This window comes from Coccinella septempunctata, chromosome 1, assembly GCF_907165205.1.
Source record: "Coccinella septempunctata chromosome 1, icCocSept1.1, whole genome shotgun sequence".
NCBI classification, from domain to species: domain Eukaryota; kingdom Metazoa; phylum Arthropoda; class Insecta; order Coleoptera; family Coccinellidae; genus Coccinella; species Coccinella septempunctata.
The window spans coordinates 28,885-49,000 of NC_058189.1; the positions used below are offsets into that span (position 1 = coordinate 28,885).

General features: G+C 34.1%; 1 protein-coding gene across 1 annotated transcript in view; it reads right to left on the reverse strand.

The window, feature by feature from the left end:
• Window positions 1-205: 205 nt before the first annotated feature.
• Window positions 206-20,116, reverse strand: part of LOC123322806 — a 97,880-nt gene continuing 77,969 nt past the window's right edge. The window contains exons 2-5 of the mRNA XM_044910826.1: window positions 1,989-2,088; window positions 1,824-1,913; window positions 431-586; window positions 206-377 (exon numbers count right to left, since the gene is read on the reverse strand). Coding sequence (XP_044766761.1) covers window positions 324-377; window positions 431-586; window positions 1,824-1,913; window positions 1,989-2,078 — 390 coding nt within the window. The 5' untranslated portion in view covers window positions 2,079-2,088 and the 3' untranslated portion in view covers window positions 206-323. The remainder of the gene's footprint in view (window positions 378-430; window positions 587-1,823; window positions 1,914-1,988; window positions 2,089-20,116) is intronic.

Here is a 20,116-nt window from a genome sequence, read left to right on the forward strand (position 1 = left end):
TAGTGGATAAAATACATAGGTCAGATTGTTGATATCTTAACTTGTAACTTCTAAAATCGTTGACGAAATTTGGCGAATGCCATCAAATTTCTCATGCTGATCACATTGATTTTTCAAGACCAATGAAAAGCAGCGGCGAAGGGTATAAATATAAAAAGTAATAATAATAATAATACCTATGTATTTGATATATATCTTCGTTAGAATATAATTAACATTGAATCAAGACTATACCATACCATATTTTCAAAGAGAATTGATAACATGTGCTGATTGGAAAAAACCTCTGCAATTTTCCAATTCAATTCATAATTCCATTTTTATCAATTCTTGAAATTGACAAAAAAGTTCGAAAGAGTATAGGATCCTTTTAGGTACTGAAAAATTATTCATCAGAAAATTTATTATCCTCGATTTTTTCCCAACTCACATAGGTTAAAAATTGTGCATTGAAGTCGAACAATGGCTCGCCTTTGTAACGGAGAGGAACCTGTATCTGTGCAAGAAGTATCCTATAGTTTCTTTTCATTTCTGGTGACATTTCATACCAAGGTAAGTCCAATACAGTTTTGACAAGAGACTCGTACTGAAAAAATAGGGTTAATTCATTTCCAACATTTGAATATTAGCAAGAATTTCTAGGAATGTATTTGTTCAAATCAAGATAAGAAACAGTTTTTAACTTTATCTAAAGGTTTGTATTACCGTCTGTTCCCACAAAAAAAGTAAGCGGTAATTCTAGCTACAATTCATCGTCATACAATGCATTGTGAAGAGCTGCATCATTTTGTTTATTATGCCTTATGCCTATAATGAGACGACCCCGTTCAAGATCGCCTTATATTAGGCTTGTAGCTCCACAGGAATTATTCACATCCACAATATCAATTGCGATAGTTAACAGAGAATGGCTGGCCTGCAATGCGAACTGCTCATCACAAAATTTTTTGGGCAAATGGCAAAATGAAGTCATTTAGGAAGAACATTGGATAAAAAAGTAAATATAAATAAATACATAGAGAAAACAGGAAGAGAAGCGGGGAGAATCAGAGCATATATCTATCATTTCATAAATCTAAAGAACAAAGCGAAGATAGAACTGATAGTGAGACTTCACAAAGCGATAATTATAGACCGACTGTGATATATGGAAGTGAAATTTCAATAATGAATCAACTCAGAAAATTGAAAACCATTCAAAACATAACTTTTGGAGAATCCCTAGACGCAGAATGGTGCACAAGAAACGAAGTGCTCAGACAGATGACAGAAACCACAACATTCAGAGAACACAAACAGAACTTGCAGAAAGAGCTTACGAAAGAATGGAAAGCCATGAAAAGAGTGTTATAAGAGAAAGTGTAAACTATGAGGAGAACTAAAAAAAAAAAGAATTATTAGACCGATGACTAAACTGATAGAAAACCTGCAGGAAAAACAGAGGGAAAACATTGACTGAGCATAATCTTAAATCGAAGAGAAATAACCACAGGAAAATGAAGTAGAAGACAGCAGCAACAGAACCAAGACCTAGAATGCAGGATGTAGGAGCAAATATTTCAGTTTTCCTTCACCAACATGAAGATGCTATTGTAATAGCAATTCACTGTGTCGTGGTTTGAAAACTCAGTTTTTCTGAGTGCATAAGACATCGTGGAGGTCAACATATCATTAATTTTTCCCCCTTTTTCGTACGGTTGGGTTTTTATTCAATTTCGATTGATTATAATAACATAACCCTAAGACATTCTGTTGTTCTGTTTTTATGTCACTTATTATTACAAGTGCGCAGAAATGAGAGAGGATTCAATTTCATTACTTACCGTATTCTCGAAAGATTGTCCCGATAAACATAGGAAAATATTACTTCCGATCACAGGAATCAGGAATATGAGGTGAAAAATTTGTCCAGTCTGAAAAATGAATAAACTTTTAGCATATTGCCTTCAAAAATACGAATTGAGAATATTCGAGAACTCTGTAATTACTCGTATCCAAGTATACTCCATTATCGCCACTAGCACCGCGCTGAAGGGATACACAATTATTCCACAATATCCAAGAGAATTGTTCAACATTCCCAAACACCTGCAAACGAAATTTTTTTTAGAATTTAATGATATTTTTCAGCATTTGATCTAATCAGTGCGATATCATAGAGGTTTTTCATATAATTATGATTCAGGTGAAAAACTTTTCAGATGCCAGGAAAATTTATAGTTCTGATAAGTAATGGTTGCGGAATGTGAATGGTTTGATAATCATAACGTTCTAAATTCAATAGTATTATTTTTGATAATATGTCAAAATCGATTTCTCTTGAGTACGAATGAAATTTTTGTAGATATTCTCAAATTTGTGAAGCATTTCAAAAAACTCTGAAGATCAAAATGATAATATGCATGTTATGCATATTATACCTATATTTTTATTGAGTGATAAATAAAATTTATATTCGATTAAGTACACTTGGAATTAGTTATTCTCTTTTAAAGTTGTTTTATAACTCCGTATAAAATTTTGAACTCTTAGATACTACATAGGTATGAGGGTTTTTCGTCATCTCTATATCTTTCACTAAAAAGTTTCCAATCTTATCCGGGACACCTTCTTTTCTTTGCTTCTTTTTCTTTCTTGGGGCGATTTTTCACTGGACTTACACAGTTCAGTGAAACAGTGGCGGCTCGTGGTCATGAGAGCTGAGGAGGCTAATAGTTTTCGAGGAGTGTTGGAACAAACTCTTATCAGTCAATAAAGTATACTTCTTCAACATAATGAAAAGTTGTCAGTTCTAAGATTAATTTTGAATGCAAGAGGATGCTATATGCTCCTTTTACTTGTTATGCCTTTCGATAGATCGCGGTAAATTTTTCAAATCTGAACACCCCGTTTTGAACCATGAAGTATATTCTGTTTGATGAGCAAATAGTAAATATGGCCAGCAAAATAATTTTTCCCGTTTGATAGATCCAGTTAACCAATCACATTTATCGTACCAAACAACACTGAAACTTTTATTCTGACGCTTTCGGTAGACTTTAGTGTAATTAAATTTGGTGGAGGTCTTGTAAAGGTTTTAACAACGTGTACAGTTAATTCTCAATATTCAATTCCATTTTATTTTTTGATCCGTATCAGTACTTACCCCTAACGCCCTAACAAAACAAGAATATATCACAAATTTCCAGTTCTCCACGAAGTCGTTACATTCAAATTGAAAACATAACAACTACCGCCGGACAACGCCCCTACCGTCGGAGATCAAGCGAATATAGTCGAAGACGGCACGAAAGAATCAATGGAGAACAGGGGAGCTGAGCCTCCTCTGGTACATTTTACGGGCGAATATGGTACAGTAAGTCAGCTGAATTCTTGTTCGGCTAGTATGCGAGTCCAGAGAACGTATGCGTGAGTTACACTATCAACGGAGGCAGCCGGCCCAACAGCCTCCGTCCGATCCGATTGATCCGAATAGGCAGTACTAGGAAATATTCATATTCGACGCGGCGGACGCGCACGCAGCCGGTGGATTGTATGATTGTTATGCTGGATTTTTATGAGCGGAGGACCGAAAAATGAACTAATTTTTATCTGAATATCTAGTTCAGGTGTTCGGAAAATTTATATAGAAATTACTTTCTGAAAATGAGGACATGTCCGAAGTGAGTGTATTTTAGCTCTAAGCTTTATGAGGAGGCTTAGCCTCCCTTGCCTCCTCTGACGAGCCGCCCTTGCAGTGAAAGAAATACGTTTTATGTGTTGAATCACCATCCAGGTGATTCAAGCATTTTGGTTTCATATTTCGAATTTATTATGCTTTGTATCACTTTATAATATATGAATGCAACTATAAGCGCTCATATACTGACATATTTCAGACTATTGAAGACCATTTGCTGAATTCTCGCAACTACCTTCTACTCAAGTATAATAATGAGTTACGGTGCTTTGCTTCTGAGAATATGTGCCAAAGAATGCTTGGTTATTTGAACAGGAACCCTTATATGTTGAAGGTACTTACTCGGCGATGTCATTGTAATAATCGACAAAGTATTCTAATTTCTCTTTGAAAACATCAGTTCTTTCTTGACAGCCTTCAATCTGAGTCTTCAAATCCAAAATCCGACTTGATATGAATCTTATAACCACAGTGCAGCAGATAGCAGTTGCCATACATTTTGGAATTATTAACACAATAACAAAAGTCATATACAGAGATGCCAATACTTGCACCCCTGGAACATTGTTTCCATAGGGAATCCAAGCAGGCATCCAAAGCCCGCAAACATATCTGGTATCTAACGTTGTTCTTCTGGCCGAGCAATGACTATTAGTTGCAAAGGTATATAAGCCATAGAAAATCAATAAAATGCAATCTAATGTAAAAACTATTATGACCATCACATTGGTTAGAATAACTTCTTTGTGAAGTATTTTTGGAATACCAAATTCAGCAGAATGAAGTCTTTTCATTAAAGCAACAACTTTATCTCCTTTGATCAAAAATATCAATTCTACGGCCATAACAGTCATAAAGCAGTAAACAGTAACGAATTGTTCGAAAAACTCATCTACAATATTGTCTGCAACAAATAAAATCAATATTATTCTCATTATCAAGTTGATGGGGTACATGGGGTACATGGGGGTACATGGGTCGGCAGTGAGTCCGTCTACACGCTATTTGCGATAACTGATTTGTGCAAGAAGACGCAGAAATGAAGTCCTTCAGTCACTCATTCGAACACACCTTGGAGCCGATTTTCTGCCCGCGACAGACATACTATTACATAATAAATTCGGGCTGCCCCCCTCCGAAGACCGCTACTGATTCTAATACCTCGCATCCTCATGATTCGGATCGACACGCCAGGACAGTTCATGAGTGTTGATCTCGAAAATCCAAGTTTTTCGCACGGTCAATTTTGTATGTAGACGAGTACCAAAAAAATTTTCTTAAAAAAAAGAGGCAGTAGGGAAGTCGATGTTTTATTTACCTAAATGAAAAATGTTCCTTATACAGGGTGTGGCGTAATGAATGGATAATATTGAGCCTGGGGGTAGAGGACTCTATGGCGGTTCAGAAAAATATATTTTACGTTTAGTAAAAGTGCCTTGGTTTTCGAGATATTGGAGATTTTCGAAAATTCAAGAGAATTACACTCTTCGCCACTCGTTTTGCAGGCAAGACTCCAAATGAAGTAATTTTTTCAAACTGTTTTTTGGATAGTATTCCTGAATAGATGATTTATCGAATGTAATTCATTATTTTTGAGGCGCATGAATAGTTCTTCATGAAAAGAAGATCTAACTAAACTTTTCCGTTTTGCAATTTTTTTTTTCATAAGTTCAAACTAGCGCGGTGTAAAAAATAATATGGTTACCTGAGAGCCAATGCAAGAAAAAACATACCAGTTTCATTGAGATTCCGAAATGGTATAACTCTCTGTATTCTCACAATTTAATACAAAATAAATTCCTATTGCAATCAGTTGAGGCCTAGTTTAATGTAAACAGTGTTTTTTAAATTTTTATCAGCAAAAATGAGAAATGCAAGCAGAATGAAGCAATCGTCTATAAGAAGGTATAGAGCATTTACTGAAGCTCATGGTGGCCTCTTAGAAAATCTTTTGTGATATTCAATTCAATGAAAAGATACTCATTTTAAAATTGTTGATATCCATGCAATACAGCTATGATTTATTAGAAAGTGTAGACTATAGAGCATGTATCAGAACTCATGGTGAGCAAATTAAGCATCATTTGTGATTTGTGAAACTTTATTCAATGAAAAGATATTTTAAAATTGTTATTTTTTCTCGTTTTCTTTTATCATTGAACCCCAACGTTGTGAAATAAATATTTTCAAGTTAATTTCAAATTATGCATTAAATTTCAGCATTTTTGTAACAAGGGTCTTGACTCAATGTAATAAAAATTACCAAATTTTCAGCTTTTTTTCTTAATTACAAAAGTGCTGGAATTCACTTCGTTACTTGAAATTCGCTTAACAACTATTAACTTTATAACTATAGGGCTTAATAATGAAAGAATACGAGGGAAAAAAACAAATTTCAAAATATTGAATCGAGTTTTACAAAAAGTGTTCAAAGTGTGTATCAGGAGCTGTAATAGATGCTCTACAACTTCTTATGAATAATTGCTTTATTCTGCTTGCAAGTCTCATTTCAGTTGCTAAAAATTAAAGAAAAAGGCTTACGTCAAACTCTGCCTTGACTCATTGTAATAGAAATTTATTTTGTATTAATTGCTGATAATAGAGTGAGTTATACCATTTCAGAATCTCAGTAAAACACGCATGTTTTCCCTTGCTTTGGCACTCAGGTAACCATATTATTTTTCACACCACGCTGGGTTGAACTTAGGAAAAAAAATAAGCAAGACGGAAAATTTGAGTTAATTCTTTTATTTATGAAAAACTATTTATACGCCTCAAAAATAATAATTTACATTCGATAGCGCATCTATCCAGGAATACTATCCAAAAAACAGTTTGAAAAAATTCCTTCATTTGGAGTCTTGCCTGCAAAAATAGTGGCGAAGGGTGTGATTTTCTTGAATTTTCGAAAATCTCAAATATCTCTAAAACCAAGGCACTTTTACTGAACGTAAAATATATTTTTCTGAACCGCCATAGAGTCCTCTAACTGCAGGCTCCATATTATCCATTCATTACGCCACACCCTGTATGTATTTATACATAAATATGTACTTAATTAATTTTTCTGGTGAAAAATTTGAAATGATTTTTTGAAAAGTAGAAACTTTTCCTACTATTCTTACTTAATTTTTCAATCTCTCAATTTACTTCCAATTACTAAATATTTCATCACTAAGCAGGACCGCCTCTGCCAGGTCATCTAGTATGATACGTAAATTGGGTATTCTCATTTGAAGAAGCAGGGTGTTATCGGGTTTCACCACTTACGGAACAGCCTATAGAGCAAAAATAATTTTAACTCATGCACTAAAACGAGTCTGTTTCGCCAAAGTTTGATTGATGATATATGACCTATATTGATTGGTTTGGAAAATTTTCGGGGAAACCTTTGACTTTCTCAGTATTTTGTACATTCATACCTGATAAGCAATGCCACATATGTCCAACAGACGATAAAAGCAATGGAGTCATAGTGACGATGATTCTGAGGAAAATTCTAGTCCGTATCTTTTTAGTGAAGAATTCTTCATTCTTATCAGATAATAAAAGCATTGTCTGGATTTTCCTCAAACTGGCGAATGGTTCAGAGGCCTCCATGTAATTGATGAATGATTTGGGCATGAAGTTTTTCATTTTGATCAAGTGTAGATTCATTCTGCTTTCTGAAGAAATTTTTTCAATTATAACGACTCTGTTCTTCATTAAAATTTATTGGTGATATACTCTTTCGCGATGTCAGTGAATCTAGATTCGTGTTTACTAATTGTGAACACACAATTTTGCATTCGTGCTTACCAGGTTCATGAATATGGATGAAATTAATAAAAACGAATAAATTCATTATATCGATTCATTGATAAAAAATTTTATAGTTTTTCCGGCTAATTCATAAATATGTAATTTATAGTTTTTCCGGCTAATTCATAAATATGTAATTGTTTTACGCTCTAGAAACTTCTGTAATATAGGGCAATTCAAAAAGAACCAACATGCTTTGGAAGTGATTTCGATAATTGCGACAAATAGAGGTAAGAGCGAACGATGAGAACCCACTAGTGTAGTGACTAGAATGTTGGGACAGGCCAGACGTAGCCAAAACAGTAGGTAGGTACTGGGCATCAAATAATTTCTGAAAACTTCATGAACGTCCTTCAAATTCTCATAACAGCTATTCAGAGAGATTGCAGCACATTGAAGAAGGCTTACTAGAACACCTGTAGAGCAGCTTTGTTAGCTTACTTGAATATTGCAGTCTAGAAAATTGGGAGTATCTGAAGGATGGTATTTTCGCCACAAAATTTTCCGTAAGAAATTCAAATAAATAATTGCCATATATATGGAAACAGTGAACATAAGGTTCACTTTTCGAAGCAGCAAACGTATGCTGAAATGTCCGAAGGCGTCTCTTGAAAAGGGCTCAATATTCCTCTCCACCAGGACCAACTGGCACTGTCGAAAACGTGATAAATCAACATTATCCGAAGAGTGCAATAAGAATTCCTCATGTCTCACTTTCATCTCGACTGAAGGGCGAATGTACGCACTATTTCCTTTATATTTTATCAGGACGAACAGCAGAGCGGACACATTATGTGGAGGATACGATAACATATGAAACTATATTCGCCGATGTTGCGGATACTCCGATATGGATAGAACGAAATTTGCATAACACCGGCAAAGGTCAACTACATAGATTTTGTTATGGTATCAGCGTTCTGTGTAGTCTATTCATGCAGAGCGGTCATAACATGGCTATGCTATTTTTCGTTTTGTATGTTGAAAGTGTAATATGTTATGTAGCAGCCGAGTCATGGACACAACTTACTATTTTCTTACGTAACCAAGACCGTTTTTTGATGATAATATTGCCAGATATTGGCTATTGAATGCCAAAACTAAGAACGAATCGCAGTTGTAATGTAAACATAATTTTATATCATAATTCGAATCTCTCAAAATGCATAAAGAACATTTATATATTTTGACGAAGTGTTAAAATGAAATGTCGGAGAAAGGCAAATAGAAAAGTGAACATAAACTTATTTTCTCCGAACTTATCATAAGTATAAAAGAATGGCAGTAAAAATTCAGCACTAATAGGTTGATTAATTTGCCTTCGTGTAATACTTTTGAGCCATAAAGATATTTACTACTACAAGTTTATACAAGAAATTTTAACTAAAACGAATTTATTAGGCAAAATTTCAGCTTAGAAGCTATTTTTTCACTATAATTCCTTTGGAATGTGGAAACAGATTTCCTACTAAAACTTTTCATCCAATAAAAATAATATTAAAACGACTCAATTAGGCGAAAGTTCATCTTAAAGTTATTCTTGCCTAACCCAATTCAGTAAGTTTGCAACGGAATATTTGGTAAACGATTACGCACAGGCTGTATAAAGGAGGATGAATAAAAACAATCATTTCGACACCCTGCACAAATTAGAAACCGTTAGTAACAGGCCAACCAATAGATAATTTTTTCAGTTGTATGCAGATTTAAATAACCTATATCACCTTATAAATTATAGTTCAGATATAAAACTCTCTCTTGAATTTTTCAACAAGAAATATCGTCAAAATGAGTCCATTTTTTCAAAAATATTGTTATTGAACTTGTGAAATATTTGAAAACACTGAGAAAGGTTTTTTGCGGGATCACATCGACCATTTTTTACTGAGAAAATCCGAAAAAACCATTAAAATTTATAATTTGTATTACTGAAACTTACCAAGTAGTCTTGTTCAAAAGTAGATCCTTATAGATTCATCAACGAAAAATCCTTTCGAATTCAGAGGAAGATTATACTAAACGTAAAACAATAGTTGATAACACAAATTTTTCGTAGATAATTCTTCTGCGTTAGAAATTACGCACTGTTTGTCAGAAGCATTTCTTCAACTTGAGACAATTTTGAATTATTTGTTAGGTAAAATTATTTTTAAAATACTGCTCCTGACAAATAACCTTCGTATAGCTTCTTGCGTGAGTATTTTCTACAAACAATTATTTATTACTATAACTCTTGCTTGAGATGTTGGGAGAAAAACCCATAACAAGTTTGGATAAAATGCAAGAACCTCTCAAAATATTTTTCAATATTCCCAAATAGTCACACATACAATGGGAAAACTGTCTTCGGCTATAGGAAATTTGTTCATTTCGACAAATATTCAAAAAATTCCAAAGATGATAAATCCGCATAACGTTTCTAGGTAGATCGCTTCCTTAAAAGCATTTTTTTTTATCTAACCTTATAATAGTTTAAGATTCGAGAAGGAACCGGTATCTTTTATAATACCCCCGGAGAATGGATGGGATCTCAGACGAATTCAGAAAAATAAATAGGTACTATATTTTGCAGTCGTCATACAGAAAATGTAACATTTAAATGCATTGATCGTTCGACACCAAGAGGATATTCCGGGTAAACGCCTGCCTGGGCTCCTCACAAATTAAAATGCCAATCACAAAATATCTTAATCTTCTCCTGTCCGCAACATTCCTCGAGATCTTGACGACTTGAAGGGATTCGTCACTGGCGCGGTAGGAACCTTTCTCCTTGCATTCAAGCTGTTATACGTCCACCTGGTTTTCGAGAAATATTTACGAGGAACGTGGGAAATCTCATCAGTTAAATTAAACGAAGATTGTTTATGTGAAATTGTCGATTGCTTTTGTAAATTCTTTTATTTCGAGGAAATTCAGCTTTTGTGATGTGAACCATTCTTCACCCCTTTGCAAGTCAATTCTGAAACGTTTCAAGAAGAAAAATTCTGAATGTTCGAAGAAAACTAAACTACTCTTAAATAATTATTCAAATATATTGCTCTATAGGTATAGTTAGTCAAACTTTTTCAAGAAGTATGAAGAAATCTGATACGAACAAACAAATTTCATATTCCTATTCCCATTTGGTCTTATATTGAATCAATTTAACCTAATGTGTTCTGTGAAAGGAAGGGGAGGTATTAATTCCATTATTTCTTTGTCATGTACAGGGTATCCCAAATTGCTTGATTTTGGCTGTTTCTGGTACTTCTAGACTAGATAGGTAAAAACTTTGAAAGGAGTCCTGGGCTTGATTTTCGTGAAAAGTCCATAACTGAAAACCGTTTCACGATATCTTGAAGATTTGACAAAATTTTAATATTTTGTTGATTTCGAGAATATCTTAAAAATTGATTTTCGTCTGATGAAGGAGTCTGATATAGACTCCGAAAAGTTTGTAATTATAATTTCAAAGATCTTTTTTCAGTTCATTGCCAGGCAACAATTTTTTCTACTTGATTTGCTCCTGACAAATGAGTGCAAAAATTTACGCAGGAGCAAATCATTTATTTCAATTTTTTTAATTGATTTTGTTCCAGAGATTGAGTTTGAAAAAAGTTCCAGGAAATCACTCTTAGTCCTCAATAGAACGAACAGAGCTGCCACGACACCTTGGAGGTCGGGGAATTGTGGATTTGTCAAACCGAATGAAAATTTAAGGAATATTTTCTAAGCAAGGCAGCTTTATCAGAACTTCTACTAGTAGTTTGTGATGCTGATAATTACACTCCGTTAAAGCTGTAACAGGCGCACTGAGGAATTGTTGAACATTCTGCAGATAGCAAAATGCAGAAACTATTATAATTGGCAAACGTTTACATGGGACTATGGGAGACATCAGAACGAGATCAACCATGATTACGTCGACATATCTGCGTCAAACTACTGGTTAACTTCCGGAAGGTTATTTCCACATGAAACCATCCAGAACACAACCGGGGGATACCAGAACATCGCCGGCAAGGAGTACAAGAATAGACAGGATGCTGTTGTCAAGATTTTACATTACAATTTACATTTACAAGATTCTGTATTGCAAAATAACTATCCCGAGCTCTACTAGTATAATTAATTATAATTCTCTTTCATCAACGGTTGCATATTTCTCAAATTTTGATCGATTACCTACCTATCCTAAAGTCATACATATTATGTATAGAAAATATTGTAATGAATAAATTCATCCATACTCTATTCACTTAGCATATTAAGGCGCTACAGAACAAGATTATTGTGCATTTATGGTATTACATCATTGAAATATTTATCTGGATGATATCAAACTGCTCATTCACAAAACTAATTCATTTCGCCAAGACCTAATTCATGTACAAAACCACAAATGCATCTTGAATGATAACTCTTCGTTACACGACACTGTTACATTTGCGCCGAGCTGGTTTTCATTTCAAACCGAAACCTAATTCATAAATCCTTGTGATATGTAGTAACGTCATACGGAAGTTGAAATTAGATTGAAACTATGCGAATCCCACATACGCGATCTCAACGAATTGTAATTGAGAGAAAATAATCGAAAGAGAATACGATGCGCTAGTGCTAGACTAATCGGGATGCATAGCAATTTACGGCCGGAAGTTAAAGTTCTGGACAGGGAGTCGGCGGGATAGGGATGATATAATAAACACTACTGGGTTCAATTAAAATGAGTCCAGAAGCTGGCGCTCTAAGAGTGAGCGTCGGAATGGTGTTCCATTTGAAAACATCGGCTACAAATCTCGACGAAACCTTCCAGCGGGATTACGTTATTGGTCTTACTGGTGAAACTAGAAGCCAGTGAAATCTGATGGTTCTCAGTCTGACTCCCGGATAAAACCGTTTCCGTTGTACTTTGCTTATCACCGTCGCTTTATAACTGGCGGAGGATGTAACAATCATCGTGTATTTCTTGCTCGGTTCGAAGTTCTGCATGTCTGGTCACTGGAGGCTTCGATATCCAGCTCAGGCTCAGAGTGTTTTATCATTTGCATTGAAATCTTTGAATACAGTAGCAGTCGGGGAGACTTGAATACCTTGAGGACTACGCGGCACAAGAATTCAAATGTGTGTTTTCAACTCATAATCATTTTGAAGTTCACAAATTCAATAGATAATAATGATTAGCCATTATTTCAAGAAAGTGGGCATCAATCCTATAATGGATGCTTTTGACGGCATGCAGACAAGAATTGAATTCTGAAAAAAGTACCTCCCAGAGCAGGAATCGAACATACGACCTCTTGATTCTTGGTCAGGTGCTCTACCACTGCAATGTCTGGAAAACAATCTTCAGAATTCATATGTCAGTATATTATCACTTCCGAACTGTGGCGTGGTTTCCAGACATTGCAGATGAATCCTCATATCTCCATAGGTAGCTCAGTGGTAGAGAACCTGACCGGCAGGTGACGACAGGGGTCGAATGTTCGAGTCCTGCTCTGGGAGGTACTTTTTTCAGAATTCAATTCTTGTCTGTATGCCGCCAAAAACATTCATTATATTTAATTTTCAGACAGTAAACTATCATCGTAATCCTATAATGGTTATACTACGCTTGTTTGGGTTGGGAGTTATTTAGTTGTACGACTGTGTATTTGTTTGAATAGGCCTGTCTATATCCTCAGATGGATTTTCGTACACCTAGTATACCACACAGTTTTATACGACGGTCGTTCAAACTTATTTTTCTCATCTATATCTACGACGTAATCGAAATCTGTTAGTCAGTTGGATCTGCATGTTTCAAGAAAAATAATTTTGAAATTCAATACATTCAATTTAGTAGGATCCAGGGATTCTGAAGTCTGAAGATCGGATCGGAAATTAGAATACGGACAAAGGAGTCATATTCCCCAGACCCAAGAATGCCTAGGTGTCATATCGAGTATCGAAGTATTGTATCAGTAGAGAAGAGATAATTTCTATTTCATTATATCATCGAGCGATACAACGATCCCACACTAAAACTTGGAAAAGAAGTAGGAAAAATAGAATCAGGACTTCGCCAAGAAATTTGAGAAGATTACTTCTTCATTGATTCGTAGAATTAGTACGGGTGATAACCTTGTAATATTGTATATCAGGTTACGTCAATTCGTTTTCTTGTATGCCTCTCTATTATCATCAGATGTAGCTGATAATATAACGAGAGCTCTTCAGACAGAAAATACAAAATGGATGAGGTTTCAAGAAGGTGATTATTAGGATTCTAGTTGAAAATTGTTATTCGGTAATGTTTGGGGTTCTGAATTGATGAATGTTCCATGAAAATACATAAAATCAAAATGGTTATGTGTAGTTTACGAACATGATTTAAAAATGGTCTAAGACTACTACTACAGACTTGATTGAAAATCGTTACGGGGGTGTCCATGAAATAGGCACAGAAAAGGGCATTTCAGAAAAAGTTTTAATAAATAGATTGTCCCATTTTAAACAACGAAGTTATTTCAACCTCGCAGCATTGAAAATCATAAGCGTAAACATTAGCACCCAATTTTTCAGAACAATCCGTTCTCCATGAACGTCTAAGATGCCATACCCAACATGGGGAACCCTGGATAGAACTACGATTAATTGTTTTGCTAACTATAATGAGGGCTATGTTTAAGAAAGCACAAAAAACTTAACCTGGTAGATCAATATTTCATTAGTTCGGCGAATCTCTACCAATAAGAAAATAATGTATTCCGCTGCTATCCTAAATTATTTGAGTAAATTTCTACAGTTCTCTTCGTGAGTTCAGTTGCATCTTTTGGTTATAGATATATTCTCTTTTTATGTCACACGATAACCAAATTGTTCATGAAAAAAGCTGTTCCTTGTTATTACTCCTCTGATGAAGAACCCCATAAAGATAAGCTGATAATGATGAAACATAAGAAACAAAGCACCGTGAAGGATGAGAATGTAATTAGTGAGTCGAATTTGATGTGGTATTCGATATACTTGAGTTATCACGGAACGTCATCTCCTAGCGCAACATTACAGGATAAGATAAAAAAGGGTGGGCAAAAGGCTTTTTGAGTATTTCATTCTTTCTACCATATCATGTGAATCCAAACATTTAATATTTCTTGGGAGATGTAATTTGATGCCATTCAAACTCAGGAGTTTTTCAAAAAAAAATTTAGTAATTAATTAATTCCTTAGTGGGTGTCGGAATATTCTTAGTTTGAAAATTCCAATTATTTTTCATTTTGTGAAACAAAAAGCTCGCGAGATTCCAATAAGAATTGAGTTATACATTATCTATTCTATCGCTATGATATTTGTTTGAGAGCGCCCAGATTTACTCAAACCACACTGCAATGATACAGTCTTCACTATATTTTTGAACTGAAATAACCATCAACATAATTACTTGGATTCACTCGAATAAAATCCATGTAATCAATGTAAAGTGTAAAAAGATCGCGCAATTCGAGGATATTAGAGAAACTATATGTTTTTTGAAAGAAATCTATACTGAAATTCGATATAATATCCTGTCAGTTGTTTGTTAGTAACATCAATCATACACTGAGAAAAATCTTGAGGTTACAATGTGAAATTACCCACATATTAGCTGGACAGGTTACAGTTACACGGTTGGATTATTTTTTTCACAACTAATATCTGGATGTTTCTACAAGGGTGTTGCGAAATTTCATGAAAAATGTAAAACTATCATGTATATTTACAGTGAATATGAAATTTACAGAAAATATGTGTTAATTCCCTGTGATATCACAAGGGTTGTAATATTCACCTGAAATATTACAACTGCAATGCAATATTACAATAAATTTGCGAATTTCAACATGAAACGGTAATTTCACAACATTATTGTGATCTAAATTTTTTTTGAATCACAATAATTTTGTGAATTATCACATGAAAATGTGATTTCACAACGTTATTTCACAAAGTTATTGTGATTTGAGAATTTTTATTGTGAATTTGCGAAGAAAAAAATGTTGTGTTGTAGAATTACAATGCAGAACCCTTTTAATTTTAAAATTCCTTCACAAATGTGTTTATACAATGTGTTATTACGGCGGTTGTGAAATTACCACAAAAAAATATAATTGTACAACATGATATCGCGGCACAATTTCCTTCAAGGATAGAACACTTTTTATTTACATGTCTACAGCAAGAGAAAAATCTTACGCGAAATTGTTGAAATTTATTATGGTCAAAATATTTCTCTCGAATATGGAAACAGAATAAGAAAAAAGATCAATCGGTTTCCATTAGAGCGTTCCAAAGATGCCGCTTGAAATTTAATAAACAACTGATGATCTTACGAAGGCCAAAATTGTGCTGTTCTTTTTCCGATCCACGAAGAGTCTCATCTGAAGCTGACTTTTCAGAAGCTCATCTAATGACAGCTCCAGGAGCTTTCCGGTGTAGATCGGTGAAGGAAAGAATTTTTTTGTTGTTATAACTATTCTGTGCATGTCTAGGAGTGTGTGTACAGGATTTTTTTTTAATGCTTCCTCTCCTCCTCATTTTGGACTGCTGCCTTATATTGATCTTTGTCCACACACCCAAATGCCTGTACCTCTTTCTAATTTTGATCCATCAGTACAACATACAGTCCATACAGATGACTTTTTGTCTAATTTATTCATCGCATTGAGACAGTCCACAATGACGTTTTTTGTAGAAATTTTTTTCTCGACTTGTTCTTTATATGAATACATTTCTGAAGATATAAATAAAATATATCTTATTCTATTCTTTGTATAATTCATATAGGAGAATATAGGTTCCTGCATTCCTCCTCAACCATAATCGAATAACAAATTCTGTCATTTGGTCAGAAAATATTTTGAGTAGGTACCTACTGCTGACAAAACTCGTAAGTCTGGGTATTTTTGTAAAATATTTATTTTAAAAATGTGTTAAACACATTCATAGCTTGAGTAATATTCATAGCTTGAGTAATATTACAAAATGATTGCAAATATCAAGTCATTTTCCACCTATGCGGTACGTGACGTCGCTCGACTGGATCCGAATTCACAGCTTCAATGGAATTTCATAATGCAATTGTAAAATCACAACTTTTATGTGCTTCCAGATTCATTCTGTGGCCAATCAAAACCTTTCCTGCAACTGGCACCTGCTCGTTGCCCAATCCCATATCCTATCGTAGATACTCACTAACTTACCCCATAACCCAATTCATTCTGGAATGATCCACTGTGTCTTCAAGAACTCTGAACTCTGAAGTGCGAAGAGTTATACATGGTTCAGTTTTTTGTTTAATATGATTTAGTTCTTTCAAGTTCCAAGTATTTCTGCCTTCCAAGTTCCTTCAAGGTTTCAAGTGTGTGACAAAAGTAATATATACTGGAATACTGGTAAGTAGATAGTTATAATTTTTTGAAAGCGATGTTTATTTTTTCGATTTGTGGTTTTCCTTTGGCAGATACTAATGAAAAAAATTGAACACCGCATGCATACAACTTATTATTCATTTATTCTGTATCGAAATATTGCCTATTGGATTCCTACTTATTTAATTTTTTTTTTCAGGAATAAACCACCGATACGAATTCTTTAAGGAAAAACGATATGTGTTTACAACCTACGTATACAGGGAGGCCCTCAATTTAATCTATGGAGATGTTCCGAAGGATGCATTTCAACATTCATCCGGATTCTGGAAGTAAGTCAAGCACGACAAAAGCAAGTTTTATAGAAAACAAATTCATAAATTTATCTATTCCAGAAGATTGTGTCTTTTTTTGTTGGAAAAAGACTAGGTATACTTTGTTTTTGAATTTTAAGTTTATACTCTTATGATATGAACCGCTAAATAAGCGCACACTCATATCAATATTTTCAGAAGCTGATATTTCACAGTTGAATGCTTCACAATTATGTTGATTTTTTTTATATTTTGAAAAAAATGTTTAATCATTTTGGATGATATTTGTGGTTGTTGTTTTTGTTTGATGTAATGTTTCATATTGCTTTTTATATTGAAGATTATATTAATTTTATGTTGTGGTTGTTTTTTAACTGATATAATGTTTCATATCTGTTGTTTTCCATATTGATGACTATATTTTATGGTGTAGTTGTTATTTTTAAGTAATTTAATGTTTTTTTTCCATATTGATGTACATTTTAGGCAGTGATTGTGCCAAATTTAGTTCTGTACAACTACTTTGATGAATAACAAAATAAAGACAATTATACAGTAATTTTCATGGTTATTTCACGAAGTAATTTTAAAAGTGTGTGGGGTATTTCTACAATGAAATCTGGAATTTTAACAAATACTTGAAATTTACAATTAAATTCTGTGAATCTGCTCTGTTTATTCACAACATTATAGTATTTTACGGTCTAATTGATGCTAAATTTCACGACGTATTTTCGCGAGAACAAGAGGTGATTCCACAATGAATCCTGTAATTTTCCAAAATTTTTTAATTTTACAATTTATTTCTGTAAAAATCCTTTGCGAATTCACAGAATAAATGTAATTTTACAGTTAATACCATAAAATTCCATTGTGATTTCACAATGAGTATTCACAGGTTTAGTTTCTAGAAAAATCATTAGAAAAAATTTCATGTGAAATCACAACCAACTTGTGATTTATATTTTCTGTGATTTTACAAGGTTTTCGTTTCAAAATATTCCTTGTGAAATTCCAGTGATTATCGTTGGTCACAAATAACCCAAGATTTTCACTGTAATTTCACTATTTCGTTCTCTCAGTGTACGTTATCTACACATTATACATGCATGAGATTCATGATTGAGATGAACTATGAGGTATTCGATAGTTGAACCAAGTGATTCATAGTAATATTATTAATGACAGATCTTGACATGTTCTCGTTTTCTGAATTTTGTATGCAGCACATCACAAAAAAATTTTCTGATGGCCTTCTGCTCCCATGAAAAATGTCTACTCAAATTTATTTCGCAACTGAGTAATCATTTACACCGTGCACAGATTGAATTGGGCGAAAATATCGACATGGGACATGAATTGATAGAAACAAAATGCCTGGTCTTCTCGACAAACATCATGAAAGCAAATTTGTTTCTGAACCACACATGTGTTTCTATACCTACATAATCTAATATAAACATATTACATATTCCTCAGGTGTTGAACTCAGTTTCCTAGATATGTAGTGTTAGAACATGAACTAAACACACCGAAAACAAAGTCTTCTATTATTAGAACAACTTCAGCGGACAGATTGAAAATTCAATGTTGTTGTGTGATTAAATATTCATTTGGGGTGAATTGAATAAACTGCGTTGACATGCAAATGATTTCTATGTCGACAATGAAACTTGCAGTGCTTCAGAGGAGCAAGATTCTTACCCTTTCATCTTATTTCCCCAGTAAACAGGGGTTTCTTGTTATTATAAACGTTTCAAGTAAATCTTAAATTGAACTTTCAGCTTCCATTCTGATATCAAGGAATCCGAGGCAAACGCTCGATGTATTGGTCGTTTTATTTCGCTAAGAGTTCAAGGATCTGATTTTTTTAAAATCGAAGATTAGTGCAATTACTCGGATCAATGATTGAAATTTCCTACTGGGGGTTTTTATTTTGATTCGTAAGAAAAAATCGTTTTTTTGTGAAAAATTATTTGATTTTTGTTCCGTTCAGAAGAAGGTGTTTTGGTATTCAATTAATGAAGAAAAAAATCAGCTATATGTATATGGATTATTTTTTGATGTAATATCCCATTTTTGCACGTTCAGGGATCTATTTCGATTTTGACGACATGACTCGTTTCTTTGAGTTCTTGAATTGACTGAGGAGCTTCAGCTTGAATCTTTTATGTTTCATGGCAATGCCCAGCAATGCTTGGTTGCATGATCAGACCAGCCGATTGTAGTCGCCAAGTCGAGAAATCACTCTGAATGCAACATTTCCACACAAGAACTATGGTTTAACAACTTGTATGGCAGGGAATGCCTTTTCCTCCAGACTGAGCTGCAGAAGCAATATTGGCTGAGACTTGAAGTCTTGCACGACATCAGGCACGAGTTCGATTCTACACATCAATAACTTGTCCCAGCAGATATAACGTTTGCATCACTTCCACAATACCTGGCCGATATAATTTTATAAGCCTTCCCTTAGAAAACTTTCAACGTAACGATCTGTTAACTATTTAAGACTAGTTAAAATATTAATTTGAGAGTCATTTGCAGAAACATATGAAATTTTGTAAGATTTCAGTTGGCTATTTTGATCAAAGAGGTTTCGAATATTTTGATTGTCGTACCGCTTTTTGTTTATTTAGCGTCTTCTAGTTGATTATTCAATTCTTCGTCTAATTTCTTGGTGAAAACCTCAAAATATCGTTAGCAAATTATTGCATGGTTAAGAACTGTGGATAAAATAGAGTGGATTTTCCGAAATTAAGTTTTATTACACAAATGTTTTTACTGTCCGAACTACAGTAAGTTGTCAAAAAAGGCAACTTCACGCATTCAGTGGGTGCGACAGCACGTCAGCATTTTCAGGGTAGAGAGAAATTAAGTACATAAAGGCATTTGAAAAAAGCCCAGACCTCCAGAGCACTCTTTCTATTTTCATGGAACCCAACGCCGCAGGC